At 32.6% G+C, this 25,028-nt stretch overlaps 1 protein-coding gene across 2 annotated transcripts; it reads right to left on the reverse strand.

Annotated features, from left to right (window-relative positions):
• Positions 1 to 374: 374 nt before the first annotated feature.
• Positions 375 to 24,252, reverse strand: LOC111051619 (multiple inositol polyphosphate phosphatase 1). 2 transcript variants are annotated; one of them, XM_039433468.1, is made up of 11 exons: positions 24,140 to 24,252; positions 22,314 to 22,704; positions 19,386 to 19,514; positions 17,002 to 17,183; positions 15,073 to 15,183; positions 12,776 to 12,926; positions 9,596 to 9,693; positions 8,535 to 8,644; positions 5,329 to 5,547; positions 2,644 to 3,219; positions 375 to 652 (listed from the first exon to the last, which is right to left on the reverse strand). In XM_039433468.1, exons 2-11 carry the CDS (start codon positions 22,393 to 22,395, stop codon positions 547 to 549), a joined length of 1,764 nt encoding a protein of 587 aa, XP_039289402.1. In that variant the 5' UTR covers positions 22,396 to 22,704; positions 24,140 to 24,252; the 3' UTR covers positions 375 to 546. The 2 variants fall into 2 exon arrangements, with proteins under 2 accessions (XP_039289402.1, XP_039289403.1); XM_039433469.1 differs by having other exon boundaries at positions 424 to 652; positions 24,136 to 24,229.
• Between the last annotated feature and the right edge of the window lie 776 nt (positions 24,253 to 25,028).

Below are 25,028 nucleotides of genomic sequence, written 5' to 3' on the forward strand. Positions count from 1 at the left end.
TAAAAAGCAGTGTAATGTTCATAGTCTATATATAGACTGCTAGACCTGATCGTTATTAATTCAGTAGCTTGCAGTAGGTACTCATTTTATAACACTTCATAGAGAGCATTAACAAAGTCAGAAAGTCCCAAACACTGGAGGAATTAAAAAATGTGGAGAAATGGGATATTGCATTTATTCAAAATGCTAAAGAATATATAATAATATTTTTGAATGATTAAAACTAAATTTTTTAGTGTAACCTTATCCAAATTTGGGCGTGGAATAGCACAAGGTTACCTTATTTTTTACTCTCCCTATTATTCTGATGATGAACTTATTGTATTAATGAATGAATGAATTTTTAAACGAAAACCTAAAAAAATCAACCAATATTGATGTTTGTTTAAAGAATTATTGAATATATAAAAACCAAAACACAAATCGCTCTTTAATATCAATTTATGTATTGTAAACAGTGATGATAATCAGTAATGTAGAAAGTATAGAAAAAATGAGAGATGATGACTTCATGATTTTATGAAAATTCTCAATTTGTGTTCACGTTCATTTCGCTTTCTTGACTTCTTTTGAAGACTGTTTCTCCATGTCATTGAGAGTTCGCGATGTTTTCACTTCTTTCTTCTTTTGTTTGTGCTCCTGGTCCTTTTTCCTGAAAAAGTTGAAAAATTTCAATCATTTGAAATTTGGAGAAATTCTTTTCCCATATTCATCTCAAAAAATGGAGAATGTTATTGAGAATGACTCAATGAAAAGGACTATTTTTTCCCATATTCATCTCAAAAAATGAAGAATGTTATTGAGAATGACTCAATGAAAAGGACTATTTTTTCCCATATTCATCTAAAAAAATGGAGAATGTTATTGAGAATGACTCAATGAAAAGGACTATTTTCCCCATATTCATCTCAAAAAATGGAGAATGTTATTGAGAATGACTCAATGAAAAGGACTATTTTCCCCATATTCATCTCAAAAAATGGAGAATGTTATTGAGAATGACTCAATGAAAAGGACTACCTATTTTCCCCATATTCATCTCAAAAAATGGAGAATGTTATTGAGAATGACTCATTGAAAAGGACAAATTCTTTTCCCATATTCATCTCTAAAAAATGCAGAATTAAAAACTATTAAACACTGTTTTAGAAAATCTAACAAAATAATAATTATTTTTAACAAACATCTTTATATTTCAAGTACGGTACCTTATAACCTGTACTATACTCATGAGGTTATGTAGCCTAATCTTTATGATGGTGATACGTTGCAACTCTCTCATTCATGAAGAATCTCTGTGTGTAGGGAGCTTCCTCCATCTAGGGATCCAGGGTCTCTGTGTCTAGGGAGCTTCCTCCATCTAGGGATCTAGGGTCTCTGTGTGTAGGGAGCTTCCTCCATCTAGGGATCTAGGGTCTCTAAAGCCTGATGTTTTTGTAAAGACGTGAATGTTCCCCAGAACATACCTTGCCTTGCCTGTATAATAATAATAATACTGAGGGTGAAGCCCACATAAGTTCTTAGGCTTGTGCGTTGGTAATTAGTGAGAGGGATGATGATGAGAGATGACGACTAATAATAGTACTGTTGGATGCAAGAAGGGCTTCAAGTCACTCAAGCCCTTTTTGCGTAAAACGCTTAAACCAATTCCAGCTGGTTTTCTGTACATGCCTGCTAAATCTCGTTTCTGTATCTTTAAAACTGACTGAGCTATGAAAGTTTTTGTGAAGCACTGTTGGTCAACCTATAGCTTGTTGGCCTGATATGTTTACAAGTTGAGTTGACTAGTTTCTGCAAAAGTAAGGAGAAGTTTCCTTTTAAAAGTTAATTTTCTATTTGATGAGTTACTGCTCAATCAATATTTATTGAATTTTATAGTAATCAGAACAGTTATTGTATGACAATGATGATGATGATGATGATTTGGACATTCCAAGTGATGAAGAAATAATAATAGCACATGAACAAGATTAAGATTTTAAATTATTCCATGACTAAAATATATGGATTCAAATATATGTATTTTCATTTCAGTTGACCATCTAATCATTTTCCATCTTATAATCAATGAAATTATTATAAAACACATTTTTTTGTGTTCTTATTTCATTTTATGCAAGAAGGGCCTGAAAAGATCTTTTTTAAAATGATAGGCTAATTACTCATTATTTTACAAATAGAATTCTCAATACAAAAGAAATAATGAATAGAAAAATATTAAATTTTAATGCAATGGTTACTAACTCAAGTGATACATCTTGACTGAGAATAAAAAATTATTCTGTTCGAAATGTTTCACGGAATTTTTCTCAAAATCGAATTTTTGGACTCAGGCCCTTCTTGCATCCAACAGTACTATACTGAGGGTAAAGCCTCCATAAGCTCTCAGGCTTGTGCGTGGGCGATGAGTGAGAGGGATGATGATGAGAGATGACGACTAATAATACTGAGGGTGAAGCCCACATAAGCTCTTAGGCTTGTGCGTGGGTAATGAGTTAGAGGGATGATGATGATGATGAGAAATGACGACTACTTTTTAGGTAGTCGGGACCGACAGCTTATCGTCTCCTCCGAAAGACGGGAATATGCAGTTTCAAAGTTACAGAGACAAAGCTACGGGATGCGTACTGTATTGTTACTTACTTCTTTTCAGCAACCGACAGAGGATAATACCTATCCAAAACTGTGACCACCGTATAAGCGAACGCCATAAGAACAACGAAAACAATGACTGCGTTCAGGGGACTCATTTTCCTTGGTCTCCGTTCCACTTTGGGTTCGTTCTGGGGACCGAAGGTTGCTTTCTGCTCGTGATTGTCACGCTTGGGATCGTTCTGTGATCCACCAGTTGATTTTTGCTCGTGGACGTCACGGTTGGGTTCGTTCTGGGAACCATCGGTTGCTTTCTGCTCGTGGACGTCACGGTTGGGATCGTTCTGGGATCCACCGGCTGATTTCTCGTCGTTCCGGTTCAGATTGTTGATTTCCGACTTGACAATGTTACACTCGTGCTCGGGAACGTTGAGGTAGTAGCACATCTGGTCGATAGAGTGCGTGCAGTAGTTGTGACTGCACTCCTCCCAGCTGATGAAGTCGCGGAACAGCTTCTGAAAGCTGTGCAGGGAACAGAGTCCGGTGTCAGGGTCGCAGATGCCTGGATACAGGACGGGTTTCTCGTTCAGCAGGATTTTGATTTGGTATCTGTCGTTGAATGTGCATCTGAAATAAATAGATTCAGAATAGAATTGTTGTTGGAATAGGTTGTTGGATAATGTCATATTGTAGGAAATTATGTAAGCTTTAATTTTGTAAAGAATAGTCATATCCCTAAGGCTAGGCATACACCAGTTAGTCAAGACAAGACAAGACACGTTTAGTCACAATACTTCACATAGTTGCTTATGACGCAACTCACACTGATTAGTCATTGCAATTAGACATGTCTTCATAAGCAACTATGTGAAGTATTGTGACTAAACGTGTCTTGTCTTGTCTTGACTAACTGGTGTGTGCCTAGCCTAAGATGCATACTTTTCGAGTCATATGCGAGAAACCAAAAAATGGTAGCCTTCTGTGCCTTTGAACCACCCCACCCCCTTAGCACAGGTTTGATATGTTGACCTCCTTATTACCCTAAACAGAACTGCGAGGTCAAGAATTGTCTTCCAAACATTTCTATCTGTAACCCTCTGTTGACTCGACTAAGAGAATAGAATAGAATGACTGCCTTTATTTTATACCTGGGAGGGCGAAGTTAGGGCGCAGTCGTCCCTCTCTTACACCTAACCCTCCAATACAATACTAAATTATAATTTAACAAACAATACTCAGTAAAATAAAATAAAACAAAACGATATCTTGAATGAAAAAAGTAAAAATAATAAGAGGATTGAGTGATTGAAAAATTAAACTACTAAGAAAATACAGAAGCTACGACAGATAGATAAGAAAGAAGAGTACGTTAGTGTTTCATTCACTTTTTTGTAACTGTGTAAGTTACCGGTATCCATTCATAATTATTACAGTTCCGTTTCTGCTGAGGATGATGTCCACATGAGCTCTAGGCTTGTGCGTGGGTTATGAGACGGATGATGATGAGAGATGAGTAGATCGGCAGCTTTTTAGCATTTTTAACATTAATTATTATTGAATGAAAATGCAAATTAAATGCTATAAATCACCCTGAAGACTAACTTCTGCTACCATAACTACCAAGCCTCGAACTTCTAGAGCCAGCGAATTTATCATCATGAAAGGGATACTACAAATATTAATTATCTTTGAATAATAATTATTAATTCATCAGCATTTGAATAAATGCAATATTTCAGTAATTTCCATTTGTAGGCCAGATTTTCAACATTGCTAATTAAATAATTAAACCAAGCTACTCATAGAGTATAAAAATGAGGTTAGCAGTGTAGGGAGTCACAATAGAGGTCCTTTGATGATAACTGGCATTTAGTTGTTATACTTAGTATACTTATTATATTATTAATGATAAATACCTAATATTTTGTATCAGGTCCAATGATTTCATGAAACATGAGATCAACTTACTCATAGAGTATAACAATGAAGTTAGCAGTATACGGAATCACAACACAGAGGCTTATTGACCGAACGTAGTGAGATCTATGTTTCAACTCGATTTGCTTTTGTCTGTCTGTATGTAACGCATTTACGGCCAAACGCGTTGATAGAATTCGATGAGATTTGGCAGGAATATTCCTTCTTCAACTGCGCGTCCATGTATACACAAGGTTTTTTGAAATTTTGCATTTTAAGGATAATGTGAGAAGAAAAGGAATTCCTCCATACTCTGATATCACTATATAATATCATCTACTTTGAAGATAGGATCAATCAGACTATAGAATTATTCATAATCAATCAGCTGACAAGTGGATTATTCATTGCATGCATTACACAGATGTCTGGCCGTGTCTGATAACATAAGTGGGTTTTGATCTTGGAGAAAACAAATAACAGTTTTTAAGAGTAAATTATGATTCAACTGTGAATTGTGATTCAACTGAATCAACTAGAGCAGATGACATCAGATACTTGTGGATGAGAAAACTGCGTGGTTCTACTGTCACTGAACTACTAGTTACTTTAGATGAATTTCAAATCCACTGTCTGATAGTCACTTGAATGGTAAATTCTCAATTAATTGTTTGAATTTTAAAATTGCCCTTATCTTGCAATTATGATGACTGGCATGTATTATTTATTTGTCCACTTATGATAATAATGCCAAATATTTTGTGACAGGTTCAATGATTTCAATATTTTCAAGGGAACTTGAGATCAATTATTACTTACTCATAGAGTATAACGATGAGGTTGGCAGTGTAGGGAGCCACAATGGAGGTGCGGTATCGCCTGGTAGCGCTGTTCTTCTCATAGTTGAGATGTGTCAAGTGTTCCTCTTCGTTGATTATTCCCAGCTGAGCAGCTATATGCAGCACTGAGGTGGAATGGCCCATGTACAGTGACACGGTGTGGTGCGGCAGGTTATTCTCGAACGCTTCTGCTGCTGAACTACAAAAAAGAAACGAAGAAAAAATAAATTACTAGTATCTAATCTATATAATATACATACTATCCGTCAGGCTCGCTCGCTCGTCTTATCCGCCTAGCCAGGGGTCTCCGCCCCCTACTGGACCCCCGACTGGATCTTCAAAAATGAGATCAGCGGGCTCGCTTCGCTCGCCTGCATTTTTCATTAGAGCATGCTTCATTGCATCAGAAAGTCAAAGTACTTCCTCGCTCGATTCAATCACCGATTAATTTCAGTTATTTAGTGCAGGGTGGAATACTTCGTTAGGATATTATGAGAGATATTGTACTCCAGTCTAGCCTTTAAAATTTTCCCATTTCAGCTAAACCTGTGTACTGAATTTTTGAATACATTTCCATCAATTATAGAAAAAGGTGAGAAAACGCAAAAAACGCAGATTTTGTGGCGTATCTTTTACGTTAATTCAAATTCCTTCTAACACATTATTACACCCTAGCTTAGCTTCTGTACTAAATTTGAACAATTTCTGTTCATTTGTTCTCGATAAATCTGAGAAAAAGCAAAAAAACGCTAATTTTGGGCGTATCTTTGGCGTTATTTCAATTCCTTCTAACACAACATTATTACAACCCTAGCTGAGCTCTGTATGTACTAAATTTGAACATTTTCTGTTCATTTGTTCTCGATAAAGCTGAGAAAACGCTGGAAAAACGCAGATTTTGGGCTTATCTTTCAAAGTTTTTCCAATCCATTCTTAGTGCGCCTCTAAAGGGCCAACTGAACATACCTACCAAATTTGAACGTTTTTGGTCCGGTAGATTTTTAGTTATGCGAGTGAGTGAGTCAGTGAGTGAGTGCCATTTCGCCTTTATATAATTATATAGAAGAAAGGAAATAATTGGCTTCAGACTCTTACGGGATAGGAAATGAAGACGCATCATCACGTCTGAACTACTCAACTGATTAACTTGAAATTTTGCATATAGATTCTTTATTTACCGAGAATGTTTATAGGCCTATCTTAAATTCTTCAAGATTTAAGTAGGTCGCATTTTAACTCTGTCTAGTTTTTAATTTTACCCTTGCGGAGCACGGGTTAACTGCTAGTTTAAAATAAATTAGTAGAGGTTTATGAGAAACCGAAATTGCATTTTTCCAAATACTAATGGATGAATTTTTATTATTTAATTTATTTATACATTGATAGATACAATATAATTCTCAACTATGAATGATTGCGGGAGGGGAACAACAGGCTTAAAGCCCAAAACTATTGAATGAACAATTAGATCAATAAATGTGTCAATTAACTAATGACTGAACAAAAATAAACAACAAATCAGTGAATGAACGATTGAATCAATGAGTGAAATAAATTATTAATTGAAATGGTTTTTTGTTCTTTTCAAACGGAAATTCAATGTTAAATTCTGTAAACCACCCTGAAGACTACTGAAAATATTGATAACAGGGTGATTAGCTAGAAGAAAATTCTATGAACAATTAAACAAACAAATCAGTGAATTAAGGATTGAATCAATGAGTGAAATAAATTATTAATTGAAATAGTATTTTGTTCTTTTCAAACGAAAATCCAATGTTAAATGCTGTAAACCACCCTGATGACTACTGAAAATAATATTGATAACAGGGTGATTAGCTAGAAGAAAATTCTATGAGCGCTACTATATAATGAAGAATTACAGCACTTTTTCACCTTTGAATACCTATATATGAAGAAGTTTGACAAGTAAAATTACTTGTGTACAATAATTGTATGCTTCATTTTGTGATAGAAGGCTATCCTATAAAAATAAATAGGTATATTCTATCATTTTTAGGACCGGTTTCCGAGCTCGGGATTTGGCTAAGTCCTAGACTTTAAACAGCTGAAGTCAGAAAATTGGCTTTCCGAAACGGGGCGTAGTCGCAGTCATTGTCATAGTCACGTTTGAATTAAATTTCATAAAACTAGAAAATTAAACACAAAATAAAATAAAGAGAAAATAGTGTGAAGTTTCAGCTATTTTGAATTATTTGGAAATGTTTAATTTCGTCAAGGAAAAACGTTTCCAATTATAGAAATGAGAAAATAAAAACTGCGACTGCTGTTATAAAACTGCGACTACGCCTCGTTTGGAAAGCTAATTTTCTGACTCCAGCTGTTTAAAGTCTAGGACTTAGCTAAATCCCGAGCTCGGAAACCGGCCCATAATTTTATAGAAAAATTCACAAAGCCTACCGTATATGAGTTTAATATATATTTTCACTAGCCGGCAGGCTCGCTTCGCTCGCCATATCCGTCTAACCAGGGGGCTACGCCCCCTGGACCCCCGACTGGATTGTCCAAAAATGAGATCAGCGGGCTCGCTTCGCTCGCCTGCATGTAGACCTCAGCGGAACCTCTGTACCGAATTTGAACGTATTATGTCAATTTGATCTCGAAAAACACCTGTTACTATATCGACTCAATTCAACTCAATGCCAATTAACCTGACAAAATTTTTAATTTAGTTACCAGTTAACAACTGTTTCGAAGAGGTACTCTCTCTAGATTCTAGTTCTATATTAACATATGGTATGGACATTTCAATAATTATGATTTCAAGATATTGGAATAAGAAGAATATACATGCTAAAAGACGAACTTTAAACCCTTAAAAACCACCCTTAGAGTTAAAATATCCCCAAAAGATTTCTTAGTGCGCCTCTAAAGGGCCAACTGAACATACCTACCAAATTTGAACGTTTTTGGTCCGGTAGATTTTTAGTTCTGCGAGTGAGTGAGTGAGTGAGTGAGTGAGTGAGTCAGTCAGTCAGTCAGTCAGTGAGTGCCATTTTGCTTTTATATATATAGATGAAGATGATTCATTAAGAATTTTACCATTGTTAGAGCTATCAGTGAAAGTCTACTACTATATACCATATGCTTGACTTTCCATTTTATTGATGTAAAAAAGTTGATTACCGTATGTAAAATGAATGAACTAAAATTAGAATGACTTACAGGAGTTGGAGGATGAGGTCTTTGAGTAAGAGACATCCTTGAATCATATTGTAGGGGTTTCCAGGGCCACAGAAATAGTAGTAACTCAAGTCACCAATATATTCCATCAACTGCAACAAATAATTATCTTGATATTGGTTTCCATGACGAAAAACTATATAATAACTTTGTTCAGACACTGCGATATTTGTAAACATTCGAAAAAACACTTACTTTTCAGAGGCTGATGAAGCTCCTCTTCAGGAGTGAAATGCATTCCTCAATACTCCAACAAAAGTAAGTGTTTTTCAAATATTTACTAGTAACATAGTGTCTGAACTACAGCAGATTTGAATAATTATTATTCAATATTGGTAAAAGAATCACAAATCAAAATATATTTAAGAGTTCAATAAGAGATAGAAAATGGAAAGTTGAGGATAAAAATTAAAATATAGTACCTATGAAGTAGCTCATATCACCGTATATATTTAATGAACTGAGAAACTAATTTGCAATAACAATATTATTATCCTAGTATTCAATAGAAAAAATATTCATAGATTTATAGGGAATGAAAAATTTATTGAGAGTTGAGGAAGATGTTAGGAATTGAAATTGAAATTATCTTTATTCTTCTTCTTAGAAAGTACAAACAATACAGAATATACATATACAGAACTTGAAGAAGGTTCCTCACATGGGCAAAGCCTGTGCGCGAGGAACGATTTCTCTACAATTCGTTCATATACTAAATTATACAATGATAGATATGACAATGATACAATACAATTGAAAAGCAAAATAATTTCAACCAATGATAAAAGCACTAAACCATAACATATTACCAAAATAAAAGAAACAGAGCAATAATAATGATTAATTACAAGATGTATCACTTACATAGGTACAGACGTAAAATTTTAGGAGTTTATCGAACAAAAACAAAGAATATGCTACATTTTCAAATGAGTTTCTTGGACGAGCTAACTGAAATCATGATGAATGTAGAAAAACTAAATGAATTTGAAGAATTGCATTGTGAATGAGAACATTTTTTTGAAATTGTTGATGAAACGTACCTCTAAATCTTCCTTTTCGAATACAGAACACCAAGGGCTTGTAAGTCTGCCCCAGGCCAACTCATACTGACAAGCGTTGTACAGAATTGAAACATTATCTGCAACAAAAAATGTATTAAAATCAGAACGAATTATTGAAAAATGTTAAATATACATCGATTTGAGAAGTCTTGCTGCCATTTAGAATAATTATATGATGGATGATGAATCTTTCTTTTCTAAAATTTATAGCTTTCATTCGGAGCGATTGAATGCATAGAGAGTATCGATAAGATGTTGTCCGAAATAATTTAGAACTGATTCGAGAAATCAGCTTATCAAAAAATTGATATGATATGATACAGCTCTGGCTGACGGCATATGCCATGCCAATTGAATTTTTGTTATTGCTTTGGAATTGTAATTGTGCTTTTTGTTATGAGTATCAATAAATTATTTATCTATCTATCAATCTATCTATACATCGACTAGGAATTGAGAAATTGGACACTGAATTTAATACTGGATGGAAAATTTTTTTAGTGTTTTCTTTCAACTTTTCATGATATTCTTATTATACAGTTTCTCACTCTCCAGTCCAATATATTGTAGGCTCCTATAATAGTGAGGTCCACTTATTTATAATGGCCTATCCTTGTCTATCATTCAACAAAGCTGATAGCGTTATCTCTTTCTTGCTTTGCTCTGTTGCCAGATCGTCTTTTAGCAATGTAGAATTGATAATTCATTAACAAAATATTTCATCTTAATTATGGAATTACTGAAAAATATAATTGATTATTTTAAACGAGAATGAACATCAATAAACCTGTATCAGCTACCGTCTATAGATGGCATTGACAAGACTGAGGATCGGCAACGTTGTTCTTCTATCTTCCTCCACTGACATTATAACGTGGACCTCATCACTATACGTCATAATTTTGGTAGAGAGTTAGTGGGGAGGATATTTTTAATATTCTTTCCGAAGAATGGACATTGATATGTCCAAAGCTCCGCCAATTTATGTAGATGCATAACAATAAATTATTATCTATAGTTATTATATTACAAATTACTTTTTCATATCATATACAGTTCAATAATTATTTTCTTAGTCTATATTATGTAATTCATCTTTAATTTTTGCTGTATTGTAAGCTATTGTATATAAGTGTATAAGCCAGTATATATTGTAATCTACATATAAATAAAGTACTCAATCAATCAATCAATCAATCATTATTATAGTAGTGAAGTTGAAAGACAGTTGAAACTTCCATCCAACAATATTGAACGTAATATCTTCTCAAAATGTATGAATTCAGGGCTACTAATATATTTATTGTATTTTTAATCTATTATTTTATAATTTAAAAAAGGTTACTATAATCCTATTTTATAAAAGAACATTATATATATTTTCACAAGATGAAAATCTCTACTTAACCCAAAAATCTGGTGTGGCGCACTCACACAACTTTCCTTGCCGTTATGAAAATTGATCACCTGACGCTAGTGTTCCCGCGCATCTCAAGTCTACTATTCAAAGATTTGAGCCAGCTGGTGACAGGGCAATAACGCTGGAGACACACAATCATGAGGTCTGCTATCTCTTCATAGTGAATGTTTTAATAGAATCAACAATAATTTGCAATTGAATAATCACATTTTCTCGAATTTAAAGCTTATTTTCAATTTTAGGTGAAAATGTTACTGAACATTAATTGTAGAGATTTTCATGCTCAATCTACTCCACTTGATTTTTTTTGTTTCAATTGTATCTGAAGCCTGATAATTGGGATCTAAATGCATTGATGGGGCGGAGCTCCTGAAATTTTCACAGATATGGTACTTGTGGCAGTTGATAGAGCTTATCGATGACTATTTTAGGTATGAATTTGATCAAAATCGTTGAAGCCGTTTCCGAGAAAATCACGAAAAACCCTGTTTTTGACAACATTTTCGCCATTTTAGCCGCCATCTTGAATTGCATTTGATCGAAATTTTTCGTGTCGGATCCTTATAGTGCAAGGACCTTAAGTTCCAAATTTCAAGTCCATTCCGTTAATTGGGAGATGAGATATCGTGTACACAGACGCACATACACACACACACAACACACACACACAACACACACCACACACACCACACCACACACACACACACACCACACACACACAACACACACACACACACCACACACCACACCACACACCACACACACACACACACACACACACACACACACAACACACACACACACACACACACACACACACACACACACACACACAACCACAACACAACACACCACCCCACACACACACACACACACACACACACACACACCACACACACACACACACACACACCACAACACACACACACACCACACACACCACACACACACACACACACACACACCACACACACACACCACACACACACACACACACACCACACACACACACACACACACACACACACACACACCACAACACACACACACACCACACACACACACACACACACACACACACACACACACACACACACACACACACACACACACACACACACACAGATCAATACACAAAAACCAGTTTTTTGGACTCGGGACCTTGAAACGTGTAGAAATTTAGAAATTGGGGTACCTTAATTTTTCGGAAAGCAATACTTTCCTTACCTATGGTAATAGGGCAAGGAAAGTAAAAACAAATTATTGTAGGCTCCTCTATTTTGCTTTTCCTCATTAATTATGCATAAGAAGTTTCATGATAAATATTATAATTTATAGTATATTGACATTATTATGATCTAAGTTAGGGAGGCAGTTGCAGTTTCGACCTGTTTTCTCCAACGAGATGTTGTGAATAAATAAATTTGTTTGTTTGCAACAATAAATAAATTAGTTTATTTGCAACTTACCTGCGCTCAGGCTTATGCCTTAGCAGGTTTTTTCCTGTATTGTATTAAGTGTATTATTTTGTATACAATATTGCATAATAGTATGTTATTATTCAATTGTATTTTTGTCTTGAAAATGGAAAATAAATTTGATTTGATTTGATTTGAAATATTTGTTGTGAAGTTGAAGCTTCCATCCGACGAATATTGAACGTTTTATATGTAATTTCACAAGCTATAAATCTCTAATCAATATTATATTCAATGAATGAAATTCGAATTATTACTCACTATAATCAAGAGGCTCATCCAATAATCCAAGTTTTTCAGATACTCTGAGACACATCTCTTCAGCCTGTGGACTGTTTTCCATCAGATAGGTGAAGTTTTGCTTTGTTTCCCAGTCCATATTGAATTTGGGACGTCTGCACTTCGTGTAGAGCTGGCCAAAAATGAAAAATTAGATGAAAATTAGTGGTAAAATGTACCTTATTAAATGAAAAATTATCCTGGGGACATAACACACAAAGAAAAACGCGGAAAGGAATTGGAAGAGAAGAAAATAATTGAAGAAGAAGAAGAGAAGAAGATGATGATGATGATGATGATGATGATGATGATGATGGTGATGATGATGATGATGATGATGTGATGATGATGATGATGATGATGATGATGATGATGATAAGTACAAAACACTGCAAAATGCGTAAGAATTAGATATAGATAGATAAATGTATTTTATTTCCACTTTATAACATAACAAAAAGTGATGTGGGCGAAGTGGGTGGATATACCTGTAGATAGAGTAGAAAAGTATATACAGGTAGAGCTGGCCAAAAATGGAAAATTAAATGAAAATATTGTATTGAATGAAGAATTATTCTGAAAGCATGATACACAAAGAAAAACGCTTTTAAATAATAATTCAAATACAGACCCTGTGGATACAGTAGAAAAGTATATACAGGTACAGCTGGCCAAAAATGGAAAATTCAATGAAAATAGATGTATTGTATTGAATGAAGTATTATTCTGAAAGAAAAACGATACAGGAAGAAAAACGCTTTTAAATAATAATTCAAATGAAACAAGTGTTTATCACAGTGTGATAGTGCACAAAAGTAAATAGTTCCAAAGAATTAAGTTTGTTTTTTTTTTGTACTTCAAAATTATTTCTTTAATATGTGAATATTTTCTATCTCAGTGATAATAATTAGAAAATTTCTTCTATTTTTGGTTTTGAAGCATCTAAATGTTCCAGATTTAGAAATCTACTTTGTAAAAATAATTAATAACTGAGAATTTTGTGAAGTGAACAACTGCAAGACTTAACCTATTTCGGATTATGTGTAACCTTATTTGAATTTGGGAGAGGAATAGTACAAGGCTAGTCTATACTTATTTTTTTCTCACTCTATCATTGTTAATGATGTACTTGTTGTATGAATCAATAAAGAATAAAAACCTGCGAAAAGTGAGAAGTACAAAAATACAGAGGAATTGGGAAGATATTAATCAAGAGGAGGAGAAGGAGGAGGAGGAGGAGGAGGAGGAGGAGGAGGAGGAGGAGGAGGAGGAGGAGGAGGAGAAAAAGGAAGAGGAAGAGAAGAAAATAGAAGAAGATGATGATAAGTACAAAACAGTGCAAAATGCATAAAAATATAGATACAGTAAAAAAATATACAGCGCACATATCAGTAAAAAGTACAAAACTAAACTTATGCAGAGGAATTAGCAAGAGAATAATCAAGGAGGTAAAGGAGGAGAACGAAAATGAAGAGAAAGAGAAGAAAAGATGATGATAAGGAAGTAAAAAAATTGATAGACACTGACATCTCAATCAGAGAAGTTGGAGGAAGAATTTAAGAACAAAACTGAAGAATATAAGAAATAGAAATAGTAGCATTAATATTCCAATAATATTGAGTTTTAAGGGTAGGAGCGTGAACATAATTTTACTTCTATTATTATTTGAATTGTTAATAATTGAATAATAATTGTTAACAATTTTATATTATTAGAAAAATATATCTGTGCCGTCACACAAGCTGATCTTTGCAGGTATTGCCATATTGTAATTGATAATATACTTTGTTGTAGTTGAGACTCTGTGTTACTTGTAAATATTTGAAAAAACAATTACTTTTCTTGGAGTAGCCTCATGAAGGCTGATGAAGCTCCTCTTCAGGAGTGAAATGCATTCCTCAATACTCCAACAAAAGTAAGTGTTTTTTTTTTCAAATATTTACAAGTAACACAGTCTCAGAACTACAACAAAGCTATTAGTGTTTCGTCATGGAAAGCAACTTCAATTCGATAATATACATTTTATCAATTTCTAAACATAATTATGACAAATAAATGAATCCAAATTTGATTTTCTTAAATTTCACCTATTTTGGCTACATGATTTATTGGGTAGAAACTTTATCCAATACAGATGAATCATTCATTTAAATTTGCAAACTAGGCTTCCTAATTTATTGGGTAGGTAATTATCTAATACAAAATGTATCATTCAGCAACTAGTCAATTCGAGTGCAAAAATTAGTAAATTTTGTTACACTTTTCCAGTCTTAACCCACCTGCTTACTGAGAGCTCCTGTAGGGTCGCTAGGGAGAGATTTATTATTGAAAAGAGCCTCCATCATGGCTTCAACCGAGTCAATCGACTTTTCTTCTTCTGTGTAATCTATCTGCAAAATTTACATAAATAGTCTTTTTTCGTTTGGGCAACTCTTGAATATAAATAAAAATATAAATCTAAGTACCCTTCATAAAATTGTTTAATGACAACATAATGGCTAATATCCACAGCTGTTTCAGCCAAGGATGAGTTTATCCTTTCAATGTCGTTCAGCGAGTTTTCCCAAGGATGAGACCTAGTGCAATCGAATCTTAATATCATAAACCTACTATGTTCAAAATTTCGTGAAAATCATTAATCAATCAATCAATCTCTTTATTCAAAACACATTAAAATGTACATGAATGCGTCTTTCTTTATTATTTTCAAAATAATAAAATAAATACAAGTAAAAACAAAATACATCAACAATAGGTAGTCTAAATACATAATGAGTTGGCACTATAGAATTAGTGTATAATTCATAACTTTCATAACTGTATAATTCCAATCCACGATATACTTTTTCAGTTTTTTTTAAACCTTGTAATATCTTTTTCATGATTAATCTTAGTAGGAAGGTAAGTGATGAATATGATGCCCATATAGGTCGGGCTTTGTTTGTACTTCTCTTTACTATGTTCTTTGATAATAAAGTTGTTCCTATTTCTTGTATTATAGTCATGCACACTGGTTTGTGCACACTTGTAAAACATTAGAGCCGTTTTCGAGATCCGTTAAACATAAATAACCAGATATCAAAATAGCCAAATATAAAAATAACCAGATATAAAAATAACAAGATAGGTATATAAATACAGAAATTGCTCGCTTAATATAATAGGATATGATGCCATTATCAAGTCATACAATTTTGAAAAGGGTACTTATAGTTTTCTATTTTTATTTATATACATAAATAGTATATTATCATAGAGTAAAGTTCCAAATTTTATTGTTAACTCGCCATAAATACCGTAGTTCCTCATCGCAACGTGAATTATGTCTGAGAAATGCAGAAAATCAGCTGATAGTTGCAGTGATAGTAGTTTCATTTTTCTGCTCAAAATTTTCAAGTTTATTTCAATATTATTGAAACTTTCGGATTGCTTAGTGTTATTTCCGGCTCTTATCAACCCTTCGAATTCAAAATTCATCAGTCATATCTCGAATACGTATTCTCTGAGTGTTAATCTTTGGTGAAAACAGAAATTTAAACTTAACCTCACTTTGAACTATTTATGTGCCAAAATCAAGGAATTGAAGAAGTTTTGGGCAATTGCCTGTTTCTCTTTCCAAATATCGTGTTTGTGACTGTTTAATAAATAAATAAATGTTCACAAATGAATATCGTCGTTTCAACTCTTTATAATATCATAGAAAAAAAGATAGCATAAGTAGACATTCCATGGTATAGGGCATTCATGTTCCAAATTTCATTACCTCAAGCAAATAGTGCACGTAGTTCTGAAGCTATGTGATGCTGGTAGTCTCTCATACTGTGCCGTTCTTATACACTCTCACCCCAAGAAAACAGTAATAATAGACAAAACGGTAGTCGACAGTAATCGGCTTGAGTTAAAAAAACGATCTGGCAACGTTGCGGTGCTAGCAAAGAATAGCGCTATCTGCTTTGTCGAATGATAGACAAGGATAGCAACACCTATGTTAATCAAATACTGCCATATTATAACGTGGACTTCTACATCAGTTAAATATAACAATGAAAACTTTATAAGAAAAGTATACAGCACCTGAATTTTATCGGGGTCATATTGCTCTGGGAATAGATGACAGAATTTATTTTTCAAAAGTTTTCCAAAATTTGTGCTCGAACAAACAATGAAAACAATAATAATGAAAACTTCAGAAGAAATGTATACAGCACCTGAATTTTATCGGGGTCATATTGCTCTGGGAATAGATGACAGAATTTATTTTTCAAAAGTTTTCCGAAATCCAGAATTTGTGCTCGACCATTGGGTGTTAGACCATTGGGTTTTGCCTCTCTCAAATCGTCAGGCATCCAAAATAAAAAACCAAAAACGTCTTCTATACAGAGCTTGGTTTCTGAAAATTACAATAAATTTTGTAATATAACTATTGTAGTATTGTATATTTCAATTGCAAACAATTAGAATTTCCACTTTTTGTGTAGTTGAGATATTGTGGTAATTATTCATATCGAATGAAAAAGACTAAGAAATTGTCAAAAATCAGAGATTGACAATGGTGTAATAACCGAAACCGGTCTTTCTAATTATCAATAAATCAGTGGTTTTTTTGACAATTTCTTAGTCTTTTTCATTCAATTAGAATTTTATTAATTTATAAAGATGATAAGAAATATTGATATTTGCAGCTGTAATGGTCAATGAAGTGTACATATATAATTAAACTAGTTAATTCTTTAGGCTCCTTATTCTAATGAATAAGATATTTCAAGTCTCCAATTTAATTTAATTGGGATTTTTCTACATGCACTTTTCTACTGACAAGAAATGAAATTATTTATCCATGACGCTTTTACATGTTGACAGTGGAAATACTTCAAGAATCCCCCCCCCCCCTAGACAGGATTGTTATAATTTAGTACATATAAATAGAAATAAAAATAAAAATCTCAGTACCGGTACCCTTTTTTTTCAATTATTTTATCACTATATAAATGGCTATATTCACAAGTAGCTCTATACAGAAAATATACAATAAAATGTAGTATTGCATACATTATATGCATTTGTAATTCTTTGTTCGAGTATCTATCATTTGTTGCAGTGGTGTGTACCGTTGGAATTTTAATAATTTATAAAGATGATAAGAAATATTGATATTTTGCAGCTGTAATGGTCAATGAAGTGTACATATATGATTAAACTAGTTAATTCTTTAGGCTCCTTATTCTAATGAATGATATATTTCAAGTCTCTAATTTAATTGGGATTTTTCTACATGCACTTTTCTACTAAAAAAATAATAATATCGAGTGACCTGGCTGGCTCAGGTCTGGTGTCAGAGTTTTCAGGTCGCAACTGATCAATTTCAGGGCCTCTCACATGACCTAACGACTGCTTTTTAGGCAGCCGGGACCGACGGCTTAACTTTTCTACTGACAAGGAATGAAATTATTCATCCATGACGCTTTTATATGTTGACAGTGGAAATACTTCAACAATTTTTCCCGCCTCCCCTAGTCATGTCAGGATTGTTATAATTTAGTAAACATAAATAGAACTAAAAATAAAAATCTCAGTACCCTTTTTTTAATTATTTTATCACTATATATGACTATATTCACAAATAGCTCTATACAGAAAAGATACAATAAAATGTAGTGCATACATTATTTGAATTTGTAATTCTTTGTTCGAATATCTATCATTTGTGGAAGTGGTGTGTACCGTTGGAATTTGAATAAATAAAAAATAAATAATGAAATCATTGAATCATCAGGCATCCAGAATAAAAATTCAGATCCTTCAATAAGAAATCAATACAGAAAAAGCCTCTATTATGGTGAATTTTATTCCAAATTGTCAGTATTCTTTACAAATTGAATCTATTTATTGGTGAGAGTTTGATGTGAATTTCAGTATAACAAGTGGTAATAAACTAGTAGTTCTGTGAACATAGACCTCACACAGTTTTCTCATCCAAAAGTATCTGGTGCAACCTGTTCACCGGCTACTCCAAACTCTGTGTAATGCATGCAATGAATAATCCACTTGTCAGCTGATTGATTATGAATAATTCTATAGTCTGATTAATCCTATCTTCAGAGTAGATGATACATATGATATCAGAGTATGGAGGAAATTCCTTTTCCTTTAATATTATCCTTAAAAAATGCAAAATTTCAAAAACCCTTGTATACCGTATTCATCGATGCGCAGTTAAAAAGGGATATTCCTGCCAAATCTTATATATAATTCTTTCAACGCGTTTGGCCGTGAATGCGTTACATACATACAGACAAAATAAAATCCGAGTTAAAATATAGACCTCACTGCTTTCGGTCAATAATTTTATTTGTTCACGGACTAGCCATAAAAATACAATGTTACAGTTAAATAGAGATACAAACAAGTAGTAATAATCCCCTCTGTATACAGTGTGATATACTAATTTTCCTCTTGTTCCAATATAATAAGAAATTTTTAGTTCAAGTGTATTATTCATTTCACAATCATGTTTGATGCTCCTTCTATAATATTAGAGAATAATGTAATTATTTAAAAGTATAATTGAATTGGAATATGTTAAAGTACTTACTCCCATTGCCAACATTCTCGATAATTTTGTCCCTGAAGTCAGTAAGCTGGATGTATTGAATGCATTTGGATGTAGTGGCATACCTGATTCCGTGTCTCATTGTCATCCAAATGTATTTTGACTTGCAACCTAGACAAAAATATTATATAAACTACTATTATTTATTTCCAATGAGCTAGAATAGATCAAAATATTATCAGAAATACCAATAAACATACCTAATGAATAATATAATCAAACAATCAATGATCAAAATATTATCAGAAATAGGCTACCTATAAACATACTTTATGAATAGAGATACCTTATCTAAATTTGGGAGGGGAATAGCACAAAGTTACCTTATGTTTTCTCTCCCTATCATTATTGATGATGTACTATTGCTGTATGAATCAATAAAGAATAAATATGTTATCCATTCATGATGATAGATTGTGTGATAATATTGATTGGATTGAAATGAAAATTCATCCATTCTCCTCAGAAGGCTTGATCAAAATATTAATAGGTAATTTTTGGTTCTGCAGTAATTGAGACATGTGTGAATGATGAGGTTCTATTATTTTATATTTTATATGTTAATATTATCATAAATCATATTATCATGATGATATTAACTGTTAAGTGAATTCTTGTGAAAATAACGTTCACTGATTGATATAATTATATTTGAATTTACTTGTTTTTGTATTCATAAAACAATATAAATATCTTGAAGCACTCTTAATTTTTTTAAAAAACTTTAGAATAGTTCAACAACTAGTTTCGGTGATCATACCATCATCAGGTTATAAAATAAAATAAATTTCCAATCTTTGTTTTCATCATTGATTGGAAATTTATATTATTTTATAACCTGCTTGACGATGGTGTGATCACCGAAACTACTTGTTGAACTATTTTAAAGTTTTTAAAAAATAAAGAGTGCTTCAAAATGTTTATATTGTTTTATAAATTTGAAAAGTAGCCCATGTGAATGAAGTGTTTTTTATTTTTGTATATATGGTACCATGTCAAGCAATAACCTCTTTATGGTTCGCTTATGTAGGTTTATGGTAGCTTATTTATTCAATAAACGTTTTTTCTCACCGTACTCTGTGTGGATATTCTTAGCGCATTCATCTGTAATATTCTCAAGTCATAATTCAATATTAATCAAAGATCCAGCATTTCTAAAATTTCGTTGATGATTAATGATTTATGATATTAAAATAATCGCGAAGAATATGAAGATTTTGATTTATCTATTTATTTATTCTTTATTGATTCATACAATGAGTACATCATCAAAAATGATAGAGAGAGAGAAAAAATAAGGTAACCTTGTGCTATTCCTCTCCCAAAGTTAGATAAGGTTCATTAGGTATGTTTTTAGGTACCTGTTACTGATAATATTTTGATCTATTCTAGCTCATTGGAAATAAATAATAGTAATTAATATTAAATTTGATGATTAAATAAAAAATGATAGGGAGAGAAAAAATAAGGTAGCCTTGTGCTATTCCTCTCCCAAATTTAGATAAGGTTACACATAGTCCGAAATGGGTCAAGTCTTGTAGTTGTTCACTTCACAAAATTTTCAGTCTTCAATTATTTTGACAAAGTAGGTTTTTAAATTTAGATGCTTCAAAACCAAACATAGAAGAAATATTTTGCATTATTATCACTAATAGGAAATATTCACATATTAAAGAAATAATTTTGCTGGACCAAAAAACAAACTTAATAGTCTAAATGCTATCTTTTATCTATCATGAATAAATATAAATTTGAATTTATATGTTTTTGTAAATGGTACCTTGTCAAGCAATCTCTTTAAGGTTCGCTTAAGGTAGCTTATCTATTCAATAAACGTTTTTTTCCTATTCTACTATTCTATTCTATGTGGATATTCTTGGCGCAGTTATCTGTAATATTCTCAAATCTGTAATACTCTCAAGTAATAATACAATATTAACCAAAGATCCAGAATTTCTCAAATTTATTTATCTATATAAATAAAAATTCAGCCTCAAATTTTGACATTCAATAACTTTTTTATGTGTGCACCGAATTTGATGATTTTTCTTTTAGCTGTGTTCGTTATGTTCAGGACCAGCTTTATGGCCTATCAAATTTATAATCCGACTTCAGGACTCTTTCCTACGGTCCTTCAAAGTTTACATGTAATCCTTATAGGAGAAGATTTGTGAGCTGGCTACACACAGAAATAAAAATCAGCTGTTATAATCATTGTGTCATCCAAAAGCCTTCGATAATTATAATAATAATGTTGTAAATTTAGAATATGCACGGGAAAATCAGCAGCAAGGAGATATACCATTCAATTTCCCAGAAAGCTGCATTCAAATACCTATATCTAAAAATACAAACTGCTGCACAACTAACAAAGCACAAAGGAACTCCATATTGGGATATAAATGTATATACTGATTGTTGGATAATTTTTCATAAAAATATAGTGCATCAGATTAAGGCTAAGCACACCTAAGGAGGCGCGGGTTGGTGATACAAAGTGTTGATCTTATGGAGATTGCCTTATCACACCGTTCCATGCCAATGTGTGTGAGTTCTTCCATTCAAACCAATAAGCAAGAAGCACCTGGATGCAAAATGCCAAATCGCGCCTCCTCAGGTGTGCATCCAGCTGAAGTTTGTCATGAAATGCTTTAACTATTTGGTGGAACGAAGTTCACCGGGCCAGCTAGTATACAATCCAGGTATAAATAGCAGGCATTCAACCAAAACTGCTCCAAACCTTTAATTTGTAATGCACAGTTTAGAGGATATGCTGTAAATATGATAACTTAATTCGCACACAATTTTGAGTCCAAAATTTTTTCGGTGATGATTTATGATTATCATATTGAAATAATCGCAAAGAATATCAAGATAACAATTTTCTCAAGGAAATGTTTATCCTCTTACCTGGTACAGGTTCAAAATGAGCAGAATCGTTGTACCGCGGGGTAGAGGGTTTTAGTCGAAAAATACGTGTAGGGGTTTTCATCCCTGGAATAACAATAAGTGCTGTTGTCAGCAGTTTCGTAAGCGGATATCCGGTCTTCGTCACTAGATGACTCTTCGCTGTCGCCCAGGAAATTCGAGAGTTTTTCCAGGTTTTTCAATAAATCGTTGCCAATTTCTCCCTGGTCTTCTGATTTTTCATTCTTGTTGGGCTCATTTTCGTTATTTTTGTAGCTGTTTTCAGTACTTTTGAAATCGTTTTCATCATTGTCAGCTTCATCAGAGCACTGGATTGTTGTTAATATTAGAAGAATGGTTGTTATGAGCAGGAGGAAACGGTTTTTCATGTTTTCTAGAACAGACAAATTAATTTATATGTAAAATCACTTCACTTATATGGGCTGCATTATTCAAATTAATAAAAACAATATAAAAACTTGTAGTACCCTTTTATTTAGTTGTGTTTTATTTTTGGTTCAAAATTTTTTCTTACAAACTCAATATTTTCAAGTTCTGAGAGTTTTTTGAATGTAATCATTCTATTATATTCTATTATATTCAATTTTCAAATCAAATTAAAAATTTCTAGTTTATTTATTTCTGGACTCAAATCAATTCAATTGAGTAGCATAACCTATAATTTGTATTCATTCATAACTCTACCTTCATTGTATCAACTTGATGATTCATCCCATCATCATCACCTAGGCTTAAATTACTTATAGAGAGTCGCCTTTGTAAAATAATAAATAAAAATAAATATTAAAACATGTTAAAATGTTTCAATAAAAGGGTACTACAAGTTTTAATATTGTTTTTATTAATATTAATGTTTATTCATACAATCGTCTATTTATAAATTTTATGATACATGAAGCATATAAGCATCAATCTGAATAAAAATATAATACATCTGAATCATACATTGGATAAATACATCTAAATTTCAATAATTTTCAAGTCTTTAATCTCGAATGATTGAGAAAAAACAGGAGATATTACAGCACTAAATGAAGCTCTTTCAACTTTCCCAAAATTCTATATCTTCTATCCTATCCTGTCCTCTTCTATCCTTCTTTCCTATCCTGTACGTGAATAAGCCAATTTTTCCTTTATTATATTATATAATTTCAATAGTATTTAATAATTATATCATATAATAAAGGAAAGAATTGGCTTATACACGTACAGGATAGGAAAATCATGAATGACGCATCATCACGTCTAAACTACTGGACTGATTAACTTGAAATTTTGCATATTGATTTTTAATTCATCGAGGTTGGTTGTAGGCCTATTTTGAATCCTTCAAGATTTTAGTAGGTCAAGTTTCCAGTTTTTCAAGTTTTTAATCAGACCCTTGAGGAGCACGGTTTACCTGCTACAGTGAGGTTCACGTTATAATGGCAGTGTTTGACTAGCAATGGTATTGCTATCCTTGTCTATTATTCAACAAAGCGGATAGCACTATCTCTTTCTCGCTTTGCTCTGTTGTCAGATCGTCTTTTAACAATGTAGAATTAATAAAAAAATATTTCATCTTGATTATGTAAATCCATTATGAAATAATTCTAAAATATAATTCATTGCTTAATTATATAATTGATTATTTTAAAAGAGAATGAACAGTTATTATTACATCAATAAACCTGTATCAGCAACCGTCTATAGAAGGCATTGACAAGACAGGTTCGGCAACGTTGGTCTGCTATCTTTCTCCACTGCCATTATAACTTGGACTACACTAAAATAGAGTATGCGTTATTTGAAAATAGGTACCTACTTACAATGATGAATCTCAAACTCCATATAATAGAAAAAAGCACTGACACCACCTATATGTTGTTACCACACTCATAGTCACTCGACATGTGTTCATGATCGTTTTCCAAAGCATTACAAACATACTGGATGTAATTTTGTAGACAGTTCTCTCCTTGTCTGATGTACAGAGAAAGACAATAGACTCATCAGAAGTCAATTGTTTGGCAGTGATCATGCAGAATCATTAAGTTCAGCGTAGTGTTTCATAGCTGTTTGATTACTCTAATTATTACTCCTATATGAAACGATTGTAAACTCTTTATGACTTTCTTTGTTCAAAAAAGGTTCATTGTAATGTTCTAATTATAGGTGACAGGTTTTGATTCAAGTTTTGCACAATATTATTTGAAATTTGATATAAGTTTTGGATTGAATAACACTGATATAAGACAGTATTTCTTAAGAACAGAATTTTTCAACTTTTTCAGACTTTCTTTGTTCAAGAAAGGTTCTAATGTACTAATAAAGGTTGTACTGTACTAATAAAGGTGACAAGTTTTGATTCAATTTCAACACAATATTGTTGAGAATTTATTGATGTTATTTGGATTGAATAACGCTGATATTATAAAACTTTGGTATTTTTTAAGAACATAATTTTCCGCCTTTTTTCAGACTTTCTTTGTTCAAAAAAGGTTCATTGTCATGTTTAAATAAAATAGGTGACAAGTTTTGATTCAATTTCATCACAATATTGTTGAGAATTAATTGATGTTATTTGGATTGAATAACGCTGATATTATAGAACTTTGGTATTTTTTAAGAACATAATTTTCCACCTTTTTTCAGACTTTCTTTGTTCAAAAAAGGTTCATTGTCATGTTTAAATATAAGTGACAAGTTTTGATTCAT

The sequence above is a fragment of the Nilaparvata lugens genome, chromosome 7 (assembly GCF_014356525.2).
Source record: "Nilaparvata lugens isolate BPH chromosome 7, ASM1435652v1, whole genome shotgun sequence".
In the NCBI taxonomy this organism is placed as follows: Eukaryota; Metazoa; Arthropoda; class Insecta; order Hemiptera; family Delphacidae; genus Nilaparvata; species Nilaparvata lugens.

Bases quoted from the DNA above. Each gene is read 5' to 3' on its own strand.
- LOC111051619 (XM_039433468.1), bottom strand. From the start codon at position 22,395: ATGAAAACCCCTACACGTATTTTTCGACTAAAACCCTCTACCCCGCGG. The intron at 12,927-15,072 runs GTGGGTTAAGAC...ATTTTTGGCCAG, and splicing joins CAGGAGCTCTCAGTAAGCAG to CTCTACACGAAGTGCAGACG. The intron at 9,694-12,775 runs GTGAGTAATAAT...TTTTTGTTGCAG, and splicing joins GGATGAGCCTCTTGATTATA to ATAATGTTTCAATTCTGTAC.